At 48.6% G+C, this 12,920-nt stretch overlaps 1 protein-coding gene across 2 annotated transcripts in view; it reads right to left on the bottom strand.

Moving 5' to 3' along the window:
* Positions 1-12,920, bottom strand: part of DPH1 (diphthamide biosynthesis 1) — a 1,777,158-nt gene that overhangs the window by 769,535 nt on the left and 994,703 nt on the right. For both annotated transcript variants that reach the window (XM_085649080.1, XM_085649081.1), the window contains one exon: positions 1,191-1,345. In XM_085649080.1, coding sequence (XP_085505206.1) covers positions 1,191-1,345 — 155 coding nt within the window. The remainder of the gene's footprint in view (positions 1-1,190; positions 1,346-12,920) is intronic.

The raw sequence follows: 12,920 nt of genomic DNA, 5'->3' as shown, positions 1-12,920 counted from the left end.
GGATGTTCGAAAATTCGAAGGTTGACTAACCACTGTGAATCCCATTATGAAATGACATTAATTTAAAGAGTAATGTAACTATGAATTTAACAGCATATTTAGTTTTGTGACAAAATGGACGGCATAAATGAATATTTACTGGGTTAAAATACAATTGCGCATAAATTGCTATTCACCAAGAGACACAGCTCACGTTTGATTTGTGCTTCACTAGAGACAATCCCATAAACACAAGTCAGGGGTGTTATCTGCCGTCCCTCAGTCCTGAGTGGTCTCTAACTCTTTGGTGACTGCAATGGAAACGGAATGTTGATGGATGCAGCGCCTTCCGGAGGAGGCTTTTTTTGCATACAGGATGATCAGCCAACCTCGCTTACTACAGCAGTCATGAGGACCACTCTTCTGAAGGTGTCTGGATATGTGAAGCATGCAGGCTCCTTCCTACGCTAACACCCGTTTCACGCAATGTGAATGAAATCGATTTTTCCCATCAACACATAAAAAAGAAGAACAAGCATTGGCATAGCCAATAGGTCTCGCCTTTGGGACCTTATAAGTGTTTAGCCATGCAACAGTTGCATAACTAAACACTTATAAGGTCCCAAAAGCGAGACCTATTGGCTATGCAAATGCTTGTTTTAACTGCTGCAATCTATTGAAGCCTCACGGAGAACATCAAAGCGGCCCTGCGGCCGCAAAAGTGATCGCGATCAAACATCAAAGCGGCCGCGAAAGTGAAAGTAATCGCGGTAAAGCGCGACGCGCGCGCCCGCGCACATGCACTGTAGCTCTAGGCCTGGTAGCACTTTTTGGAGCCCTCACAAAATGTCTCGCCAGACCAGCACATGCGCTGGGTCAGGCGAGACCTAAAAATGAATGGTAACCCAGTGGGAAACATGAATTTTGACTGAATTTTAGTCACGGTTTTTCATTAAATACAAGTCCCTCCGATGTTCTGTTCTTCTTGCATTATCAGTATGGGCTGCACCCAATGCCCCAGGGTCCCACAGGTACATAATACTGCAGCCGTCCCCACACGAGAGCAGGAGGATCACCTGCACACTCCTCTGAACCCACATCTGTGAAGCGCTTACAATATGAACTTTTGATTTCGACTCTGCCCACTACCTACAACATCTACAGTTCTCCATACCTCACCTCCCACCTTGGCGATAGTTTTCTTGGCTTACCTGTAAGGCAGATGCAAACTGGATGGTGCTGACAAGTGCAATGGTGGCCCCCTGTGGGAAGTTGAACATCACAGTCTCCACGAAGTGTGACGTGTCAATCTTAATATCCACAAAGACGTAGAGCATCTGTATCCCCTTCGTAGCATCGATGGGAACTGGGAGGAAGGAAAATGGACAAACAATCATTTAAGTGATCCCAAAGGAAAGGAAAGCATTACATGACTTCAAAGACAGCCATTCTGTGACCTCCAGACAAATCCTTTCACGACCTCCACAGGGAAAACTTTGAAACTCTCCACTGCAAGCACCGCTGTAACTAGCAGATAAGGACCACTGGGCAACCAGGGAGGCCTCTAGGGACCTCTGAGAGAAAGGCCCTTGTGGTCTCCAGAGTGGAAACCTCTTGGGACCTCGGTGGAGTAACAGTCTAGGGGTCTCTGAGGATGGTGTGCTGTAGGAGTCTTCAGAGAAAGACTGACAAAGATACTCTGGAGAAAAGTCTTGCGTTTTATTAAGTGAAGACACTTTGGGTCTCAGGAGGAAAGACTCTTGTGGTCTCCGAGATAAAGACTCATGGGTTATCTGGAGGCAGGGCTCTTGCAGTCTCTGGATGTGTCCCCTTGAGGCGAGCCCTGTGCTTGGGAGCACGCAGCCTTCTCGTTAAAGCGTACAAGAACAATGTTCAGCCGTCAGTACGTCTTCCCTCCCCTCATCCATGGGAACAAGTAGGTCTTCCATCAAAAAGCGCCCTGTGCACTCTCTATACCTGCACAGGAGCAATGTCCTTGGCACTCTCCGCACTCCAACAGGTGAGTGCCCTCGCCCACTCTACATGGGGAAGTTAGGTTCCATGCGTTTTTAAGTTACGCTGTCACCTGAAATGGGATTGTGGTGCAAACGCTGAATACTTAATGCAGCTCACGTTAATTGTTGATTAAAGCAACAGGTTTTTTAAAGTCAACGTAGGCTTAAGTGATTCATAAATGTTCAGAACATTTGTTCCATAGGTAAGAGGCAAGGATGGAGAAGGAACGTCTGTCCATTGAGTATGTTATATTCACGGAATGACCACCGGGAATGTACTTTTGGATCACAGTGGTTGGAAGGGGATCACTGGGTTATAGAAACAAAGCCCCTTGGCATGTTCAGCTACACGTGTACGATGGAAAGTATAATTCCCAGGCAATGTTTAAAATTGTCAATTCAGACTGATAGAGTACAGAAATGAGTTAAAACAATCAGGAGATAAAAGTTCACAAAGTTAATTTGGAAGACATAATGACATGATAAAATACATACTCTAATGTGGACAATAGACAAAATAAAATGATTATTCTAATAACATAAATCAGACTAATGCAATACAGAAGGTGGCAGAGTTGGATTTCTTCACAAATAAAATGAATTTTCTAATAACATAAATCAGACTAATGCAATACAGAGGGTGGCAGAGTTAAATTTCTTCGCGACGCGCGTTTCGGCACAGGGGTGCCTTCGTCAGGAGTAGCCACAATAAATCTAAAGAATTAAGTAAAACAATGATTATACATACATTGCTGTACTATAAAATACATTTGGATATGCTGAGTTGCTGTCTGTTGAAAGAAATCTTTATTTACAAGTAGCAACATTTATGACAAGTAGCATATATTTGATGATTCTGTCTATATTCGTCATCTGTTGCTGATTATGAATTTTACCAGAAAGAGAAAAGAGAGTAGAAATATGGAAAAATAAGAAATAAGGGGTGCAGTGTAGAGAAGCCTGAATATTTTAGATGTTTTGTTTTCTTTATTATTATTTCTATTCAGGACACCCGTGAGAAGATAGAGAGGACTAATTAATAAAAGCGAACTGTATGGTGCTTACTTGTATTCTAAATGAGATATCGGTCAATGATTTATGCGGATTTAGGAAAATCGTGGAGTTTCTTGTTCTATGGAATGAAGGCAAGATAGTATCAAAAGTTTATCAGAGAGGTCATAGTTATAGCGCTATACAAATGTTTTAATTGTATTTTGTTATAGCTATTTACTTGCCTATTGTGTTAATTCCATTTTTTGTAAAAAGGATCCACTTTTGGTTAAACCAAATTGACTGTTTGACATAAAGCTGAAGGAAGGAACTTCTCTTTCAGAATTATTTTTACAATGATAAAATAAAAAGGTGATGAGGAAAAGTTACTGTGAAAAATGTCAACGTGATATAGATGTTAACGTTGATTTTAAATATATGCTACACATGTACGCCAGGGCTCCCCACAAAGGTCCATTTACATTGGCTTGCCAGGGTAACAAGCTTAAATGCAGGCTGTCCCGGTACCCTCGGAGCGCCCCCCTATCAATTACAGCAGGAGTCGGTTTTGCAAACTTTTCGGCGCTTTACACCTCCTGACACTTTTTGATAATAAAATTGCACCAACGGCAACCAAATGATGTAGGGCATTAGCCCCCCCCTCCTCGCCAGGCCGCACCATTTGGTAGTCACCTTTGTCCATTAGCAGTAAAGTCCCTAGCACTCTCTGTAAATGTATTTTAATAGCGCTTATGACCCCTGTCAAGAAACTTAAGTGCTTTTTCAGTGAGTAGCACGCTACTCCAGAACCTATAATTGGTAGTTATTAGGTTAGTATAATTGTTTTTTTTCTTGTGCATTAGTTGTGTTAGGTTTGTGCTCTGATTTCCTGTGTTTAGTAGAGTTTGGAGGAGGGATAGAATGACAGGAATGGATTTGTAAAGGGGCGTTTGAGTAGGAATTGAATGATACTCTAAAAGGAGCAGTCCTCTCCCTTGTCGCTCTCCGTTCTCTGAGCATCAGCGTCCTCTAACCTGCTATCAGCTCTCTGTGGTATAAGTAGCAAAGCCCTCTCACCCACCCTACTCCCATTAGGCCCAATATCCCTATTAGTCGCAATTCAATGAGCGATGCAGTGCTAGCTCACCCCAATATTGTTAGTCATAGGGTGTGCAGCGAAAAAAGCAGTCCTCACCTATCAATCAGGTGGGCTTATATAGCGCGACTACTCACCCGCAAGGGTCTCAAGGCATGGGGCAGCTGGTCCGTAGATGGCAGTGTGGTTCAGTTGAAGAGCTTGGTCTTGAGGTTCTTCCTGAATTGAGGCAGGTCTTTGCTGTGAGGTAGGAGAAGGATCTTCCTCCGGGTGTGGTCTTACGCAGATGCGTGGGAAGATAGCCAGGGCCTGATGGGCCGAGCGGAGGTCTCTGGTGGGTGTGTGGAATGCGAGGCAGTGGTTGATGTACATAGGCCCCACGTCATGTAGGGCTTTGTAAGAGTGTGTGAGGAGCTTGAAGGTGATTCTTTTGTTGACAGGCAGCCAGTGAAGGTCTCTCAGGTGGTCGGTGATGTGGTTGCAGCGGGGGATGTTGAGGATGAGTCTAGCGGAGGCGTTCTGAATGCTCTGAGGAGTTTCTGGATGATGCTGGCATAGGGTGCTGCTGATGAGTGGGTGGGGGACCAAATTTCTGGACTCTGTGGGGATCCACTAAAAGATCTTTCGGAGCAGGAGCAAGGACTCTGTGGAGATCCACTAGAAGATCTTTCGGAGCAGGCGTAGTGTGTGAAAGCAGGATGATGAGATGGTGTTGATCTGGCGATTCATGGTGAGCGAGGAGGTCAGGATAATGCAGAGGTTTTGTGCATGGTCAGTGGGTGGGCGGGGTGGGGTTCCAAGTACTGTGGGCCACCAGGAGTTGTCCCAGGCGGAGGGGGTGGAGCCCATGACGAGGACTTCGGTATTTTCGGAGTTGAGTTTGAGGCAGCTGTTCTTCATCCAGGTGGCGACAGCCTTCATCCCGTCGTGGAAGGTGTTCTTGGAGACTGTGGGTTCATTGGTAAGGAAGAGAATCAGCTAGGTGTCGTCAGCATAGGAGACGATATTGAGTCCATGGTTTCTTATGATGGCTGCAAGCGGGGCCTTGTAGATGTTGAAGGGAGTGGGGCTCAGGGAGGAGCCCTAATGCACTATGCAACTGATCGTAGTGGAATCAGAGTGGAACAGTTGTAGTCTGACTCTCTATGGAAGGAGCGGATCCATTCCAGGGCTTTGTCGTGGATGCCGGTGTCGTGGAGTCTTGTGCACAGGGTGCAGTGAGAGATGGTATTGAAGGCAGCCGAGAGGTCCTTTAGGATGAGGGCTGTCATTTCGCTTCAGTCGAGGAGGATGTGGATGTCGTCCGTGGCGGGGAGCGGGGGAGGCAGGAGGGTTGGCTCGGTGCTGTGGTTGTTCCGGAAGCCAGATTGGGAGAGGGCCAGGATGTCATTTGCTTCAATGAATTTGGAAAGTTGGGGGATGATGGCCTTCTTGATGACCTTGGCTAGAAAACAGATTAGAGAAATGGGCCTGAAGTTCTTGAGGCCTGTCGGGTCGGCAGAGGGTTTCCTCAGCAAGGGGTTGATCTCTGTGTGCTTCCAGTCTTCTTGGAAGGTGGCAGAGTTGATGATGCGGCAGAGTTTGGGGCAATGGTAGTGCCGGCCCTGTTGAAGATGTGGTGCGTGCAAGGGTCCGAGGGTGCGCTTGTGTGGATGCTCTCCATCAATCAATCAATCAATCAATCAGGAGTTTGTAAAGTGGGGGTGTGGCTGCTGATCCGTCTGGGCATGGAGGTTAAGTCAAAGAGCCAGGTCTTGAGATCCTTCCTGAACTGGATCAGCGACAGGGATTGGCTGAGGGGGAGGGGTAGGGTGATCCAGGTCTTAGCAGCGAGATAGGAGAAGGATCTTTCTCTGGTTCTGGTCTTGTGGATCCGTGGGACGGTGGCCAGGGCAAGTTGGGCAGAGCAAAGTTGTCTGGCGTGTATGTGGAATGAGAGGTGGTGGTTCAGAAATGCTGGCCCTGCATCATGGAGAGCTTTGTAGGCATGTGTGAGGAGCTTAAAGGTGATTTGCTTGTTGACTAGGAGCCAGTGTAGTTGTCGGAGGTGTTGTGTTTCGTGGCTGCGGCTGGGATGTTGAGGACCAGTCTGGCTCCGGTGTTTATGAATGTTCTGTAGTTTCCGGAGCTGTTTCTGGGTGACACAAGCAGAGAGTGTGTTTCCGTTGTCGAGTCTGCTGGTGATGAGTGCGTGGGTGACCGTCTTTCTGGATTCTGTGGGGATCCATCTGAATGTCTTTGGAAGCAGGCGGAGCGTGTGGAAGCAGGATGAGGATACAGTGTTGATCTGGCGGTTCATTGTGAGCAAGAAGTCCAGTCTGAGGATGAGGTTCTTGAGGGTGTCGTCAGCGGTGAGTGGAATCAAGCTGAGTAGGGTCTGTTGGAGTCCGGTGTCGTAGGGTGCGGTGGTTGCAGGTGTGGTGGGACAGTCTTGGGTGCAGAGGCTGGCAAAGCTGTTTTATATCGCTTTAATCTTGTGGTGCAAGTAAGTGCCGAGGTTCTTGCAAAGGTCTTGGGATGGTGGAATGTCTGCTGTCTCTGTGCTGGGTCTGGCAAATTATTTGGTCACGGCGAAAAGTTCTTTACTGTTGAGTGCATTGGTGCTGATTCTTTCTTGTAGCATCGCTTTCTTTGTAGTCCTGATAAGGTGGTGGTGTGCGGTGACAGCAGTCTTGAAGGCTGAGTGTTCTTCCGGGGTATTGGTGCTCCTCCATCTCTTCCCGAGCCGCCTACAGGTGTGTCTGGACTCATGAAGGGCAGGAGAGAACCAACTGGCTTTCTTGGAGTGTCGCTTGCTAGGGGCTTTCTTCAGGGGGACCAGAGTGTTGGTGCAGCCGGAGATCCATCGGTGGAGGTTGTGTGCTGGGGTAGTAGTGTCCGTTAATGTCGGTGGTGGAGTTTTACTGAGGGAGATGGTGAACTGTTCTACTGTGACCTTGTTCCAACTTCTGCAAGGGTAGCGGTGCGCGTGTTGGTGTAACGTGGGTTTGGTGAAGGAGAAGTGGAGGCAGTGGTAGTCGGTCCACAGGAGCTTGGTGGTGTGACTGAAGGTGATGTTGTCGCTGGTGGAGAAGATGGGGTAGAGCGTGTGCCCTGCTTAGTGGGTTGGGAAGGTGACCCATTGCTTGAATCTGACGGTGGTGAGGTTCTATAGCAGGAATGAGGTGATTTTGTCGTTGGAGTTGTCCAGGTGAAAGTTGAGGTCTCCGAAAAGGATATAGTCTGTGGTGGCGGGAGTGTGCAGTGTGATGAAGTCGATGATGACGGCAGGGTCCAGGGAGTCTGTAGATGAGGGTGCGGTGGAGGGTGGTGTTCAGGCTGGTCTGCGCATGGAAGTGGAGTTGCTCCATGTTGGTCTAGTGGTCGTCCACATGGGTGGTGAGGCGGAGGGTGCTTTTGTGTACAATGGCAATGCCTCCCCCTGGTTTGTTGATGCGGCCCATGTGAATGATCTTGTAGGGGCGGAGGTGGATTTCATCCAGGTTTCCGGGATGAAGGCGACGTCGGGGGTCGACGGAGTTGAGAAGGTCCCAGAGCTCCACGGTGTAAGAGAGTAGGATCTGCTTATGGTTACCCCCACTTTTTGCTGATGTTTCACTGTTTTTCGACTTTAGTCTGGCTGGGATCCTGCTATTCAGGGCCCCAGCCTAGCTGCTTCCTTCTCTAAACTGATTGCATGTACTTTAGGTACACTCCAGATTAGATTCTAGGGAACCCTTATAAGCCCCTTGTATATGGTATACTATGTACCCAGGGCATAGGTACCCCATAGGCCTACCAGGGGCTGCAGCATGTATTGTGCCACCCCTGGGAAGCCATTTAAAATGACACAACATACAGCAGCCTGTGTAAGGTGGTGTATGCACCCCTTACTGAGATTCCCTACATCTCTCCATATCACTGCGCATATAAACCTATCAGTAACCCCTATGGCAGGCCTTATCAATCCTGAAGGCAGGGTGCTTGGTTTTATGTGAGAGGGTGCCCATGCATGAGCAGAGCCCCTCTGCAGCCTTCAGAACCTTTATTCCGGGGTTGTTTGTGATGCAGCCAGACCATATACTCTTAAGTGCATAATAACCTTTGGAATGGCTGCATGGAAACATGTTGTGTTTGGTGTCAAACACCTTGGAATCATACCTCCCACACCAGTAACTGGTGTGGGAGGTATGATTCCACCCTTCTAGAGGGAGAACCATGACAGCACCAGTATACCCGGTACCAGCTTTGCAAGCCCTGGCATCACAAAATGGATGCTGCCAGCCACAGACACGAGTCTGGCCTCCTGCTGCTGGACGAAACTCTGGCAGGGGAGGCCTGGACAATAGGTTTCCGGTCACATGGAGGTGTAACCACCTCCTAGACAGGCTTTAGTGTATTGGGGCTGGTTGGGTGCACTCCAAGAGTGCTTTGATGTGTGTACCGGGGGCACATTTGGTGTCCCTGTGCATAGTTCAGCTCAAACCGGCTGCAGGGGCACTCGGCCCCTGCTCTGGCGCGAAACTGGACAAAGGATATGGGTGTAGCCACCCCTCTGTCCTGACCCTCCCATAGGTGGGTCCCCAGAGTTCGTCCCACCCCTTCTTTGGGTATAAAGTAGGAACCCCTGACTACAGGACTTTAGATTTACCTGGATGAAACTCTGCTACAGAATCCCATAACTTCTACTATCTACACGACGTTGGATGACCGAACAATCTCCCTTGGAGTAAAGGAGTTACTCCCCTATAAGGCAGGCACCAAAGACGCACCTGGCCGGTTTGCATCGACGCTGCTCCCGAAGGACACCGACGATTTTGCAACACAGGAGGTGGGTTTCCAAGCTTTCCCGAGGCCGATTTGTGCTCTCAGCAAATCTGAGATCCAAAGTCCTCGTGGGGACCTTGACACACGAACCCCAGGACACCGCGACCATTTGCAGCAGCATATGCTTCTTGGCGATCCCTGAGGCAGTGCTTTGGGCTACTTGCAGTCCAGACCCCGAGCAGTGATCCCACCGAAGATTGCTGGCCTACACTCCTCGAGTGACCTGTGGGCTGGTATCTAGTGATTCCTCTTGAGATCCCTTTGCGATCCCTTGTCCGTCGACTTGTGGGTCCCTGAGAAGAGTACTTTGACTTTCAATGGGCTTACCTGGTTGCTCCAGACGTGCCCTGACTCTCCACCGCATGGGGAGTCCACAGGATCTTGCTGGTCCACACCAAAACCATTTTTCTCTCACCGCGTGGGTTGCTGTTGCCAAGGCTTGTTGGCCTCCAATCCGGAAACTGACCCCCCAGCACTCAACATCCTTCGAGGGACAGCTTGCCTGTGGTCATCATCGACGCCTCCTGGTCCCCGTGGCAGTGGAGTCAAGCTTCACCTCTTTGCACCTGAAACACCCGACATCAGTGGGCATTCGTCTATCGTGCCCCTGGTCATTGGCAAGTGACCCAGACTCTGTCCCCTCTGCTTTCAGGTTCTTCACATCTTCGATCCAGGCTTGGATCACACCGGACACTTCTCCTTTCCACAGCAGCAGCACTTTGCAGCACACCGCCATTGAATTCAACGACAATTTCTGACACATTTGACACCTATGAACCCAGCTTCCCTCGGTGAGGTAACAGGAGTACTCCGGTGCTCCCATGGGTGCTGGCCCTAGAACCCTCTAAGTCAAAAGGGGTTTGCTCAAAGTCCTCTCCTAAGTGTCCTTATTCTTTAAAATTCCAACCGCGACTTTCCTATTGAATTGTACAGGGCATGTGGCTGTGTTCTCACACTGCACACGTCCCCCGTGGGTCCCCTGTGTCACTGCCTTGGGTGGTTCCTTGGGGCCCCAGCGATTCTACGTGCTCTAGGCACTGTGTCATGTCAAGTTGTGGTTCTTATACCACTTTCTTAATATATGGTTTGGTCTCCCCCTGGGGCCCATTGGATATTGTGCTATTTACTGTCTTTTAATAACTGTGTTATTGTGCGCCTTGCTCTCTAACGTCATAAAGAGGTTAGTAGAGAGTGTTTAGAAATAAATACATATATTTTATATATATATATATACCTTGTGTGGTTTTCTTTTCATTTAGTTATTCAAGAGGTTATAATCTGGTAAACCAAACTGCTTTACACTCCTTCAAGACTTGGCCTGAAGGCTGCTCTCCATAGTTACCACTAGGATAGCTTTCAATAAAGGTTGTCATAAACCTAATCATCAATAAGGGTTGTTTGGACTGGCACAGGGTGCCCACTAGTGGACAGCATATACCAGGCCAACTTCTAACATTGGTGTGCAGCGGTTGGATTCAAGCTTGCTATTGCTTTACCAGCTAATCTCTTTGAGTGACTAACTGAAAACCACTATCGGTACATAGGTACATATAAATCAATTTTAGAATACAGTAAGTTCTACTGAACTTAGAGTTGTGTGTCAAGGGTTTAGCACACCCTTTCTACAACTTAAGAGAGTTTAGTAGTTCCCACTAGGTTAGGTAGGTGCAACACCTCACTACACTAGTATGTCTTCAAGAGCAGAAGCCAGTGGCTCCTTGCTGACTAAGTATGACCACCTCTCATTTCAGGAATTGAGAAACATGTGTGTATCTAGAAAATTGAAGACAGGGAAGAACCCTTGGACTCAACACCTCATAGGGCCTTGCTTTTAGATGACCTCAGAAAGACCCAGGGTCTGATGAGGCAGGCAAGTTGGGTGGGGCAGCAGTAGATGGCAGGACTGGAAGTGGAAAACATCCAAGGCCTGGACTCTGAAGCTGACCAGGAGGATCAAGAGGATTCTAACCTGGACAATCCAATCCTTCCTGAAGGGTGAGGAAGAAGGCATTAATTACTCTGTTTAGGAACAGTGCCCCTCAAGAGCCCCACGCCGGACAGCAATGCCTTCTCACACTACATGGAGTGCCGTGTCAGCAAACAGGAGTGCAACATCTATCACGTGCCACACTGTGGTAGCGCACACTCGCGCTTTGAATTCTAATACAAGGCAAGAATCCTCTCACCCTGGGAACTCTGACAAAAGCAGGGAGCCTTGTCACCTTCAACGCCCTTCACTCTGCACTCACATCACAGAAATGCGCACTCAGCCGGTGTGCACACTGAAGAGAAAGGACTGAGGGGAGGTGTCCCGTCGGGCTCTGGTGCCGTGAAAAAGATCACCTCTCATCCTGGGTTCTTTCTTCTGTCTCGTGCTATCTCGGCAAATCAATAAACACAACGCTAATTCACTGTAATGCTAAGGAACACTTTGTCACGGCGATTAAATGAATAATTAAGGCCCCTCCGCCGGCCCATCGATTCTCGGGCTCTTCCATTCATTGTCCTGTGTCACGTGCTGCTGGGCTTGGAGCGGTATTACCATCAGCACTGCTCTGCTGTGCGTGACGTGTATGCCTCATTATGCTACTTCCGCACTACCTTGTACTGTGCGGCCTGTGCTTTTCCTCATCATGTTGCTAACACATTTCCTTGTGCTGAGTGGGCTATGCTCTGCATAGGAATACTACCTCGCAATCCTGTGCTGTATGCACTGTATTTATACCCTTTTGTGTTATTTACACACTTACTTGTGCTACGTGAGCTGTGCTTTGCCTTATTATGTTGCTACCACACCCTCTTGTGCTGTGTAGGCCACGTTATGCCTCATTGTGTTGTTTCCACACTATCTTGTGCTGCGTGGGCTATGCTATACATTGGGTTACTCTCTCGCAATCATGTACTGTATGCACTGTATTTATACCTCGTTTGTGTTATGTACACACTATCTTGTGCTCCGTGGGCTGTGCTTTGCCTCATTATGTTGCTACCACACCCTCTTGTGCTGTGTAGGCAAAGTTATGCCTCATTGTGTTGCTTTCACACTATCTTGTGCTGCGTGGGCTGTGCTATGCACTGTTATTCCCTCACTAGCCTGTACTGAATAAGCTGTGTTATGCCTCTCTGTTATTTCCACAGTCTCTTCTCATGAATGGGCTACATCATACCTCAGTGTGTTCCTTCCACACTATCTTGCACCTGCGCGAGGCCTCATCTTCTTCATCCACACTGTCTTGCACCTGCGGGAGGCCTCATCATCTTCCTTCACACTATCTTGCCCCTGTGCTAGGCCTCATCTTCTTCCTCCACACTATCTTGCACCTGTGCTAGGCCTCATCTTCTTCATCCACACTGTCTTGCCCATGTGCTAGGCCGCATCTTCTTCATCCACACTGTCTTGCCCCTGTGCTAGGCCTCATCTTCTTCCTCCACACTATCTTGCACCTGTGCGAGGCCTCATCTTCTTCCTCCACACTGTCTTGCCCCTGTGCTAGGCCTCATCTGCTTCATCCACACTGTCTTGCCCCTGTGCTAGGCCTCATCTTCTTCATCCACACTATCTTGCACCTGTGCTAGGCCTCATCTTCTTCATCCACACTGTCTTGCACCTGCGCTAGGCCTCATCTTCTTCATCCACACTGTCTTGCCCCTGTGCTAGGCCTCATCTTCTTCATCCACACTGTCTTGCACCTGTGCTAGGCCTCATCTTCTTCATCCACACTATCTTGCACCTGTGCTAGGCCTCATCTTCTTCATCCACACTGTCTTGCACCTGTGCTAGGCCTCATCTTCTTCATCCACACTGTCTTGCACCTGCGCTAGGACTCATCTTCTTCATCCACACTGTCTTGCCCCTGTGCTAGGCCTCATCATCTTCATCCACACTGTCTTGCACCTGCGGTAGGCCTCATTTTCTTCATCCACACAGTCTTGCCCCTGTGCTAGGCCTCATCATCTTCATCCACACTGTCTTGCCCCTGTGCTAGGCCTCATCTTCTTCATCCACACTGTCTTGCCCCTGTGCTAGGCCTCAT

Source organism: Triturus cristatus, chromosome 3_2 (genome assembly GCF_964204655.1).
Source record: "Triturus cristatus chromosome 3_2, aTriCri1.1, whole genome shotgun sequence".
Classification (NCBI taxonomy): domain Eukaryota; kingdom Metazoa; phylum Chordata; class Amphibia; order Caudata; family Salamandridae; genus Triturus; species Triturus cristatus.
Note: the sequence above shows the minus strand (reverse complement) of the source record. Positions and strands in the feature narration are given on the sequence as shown.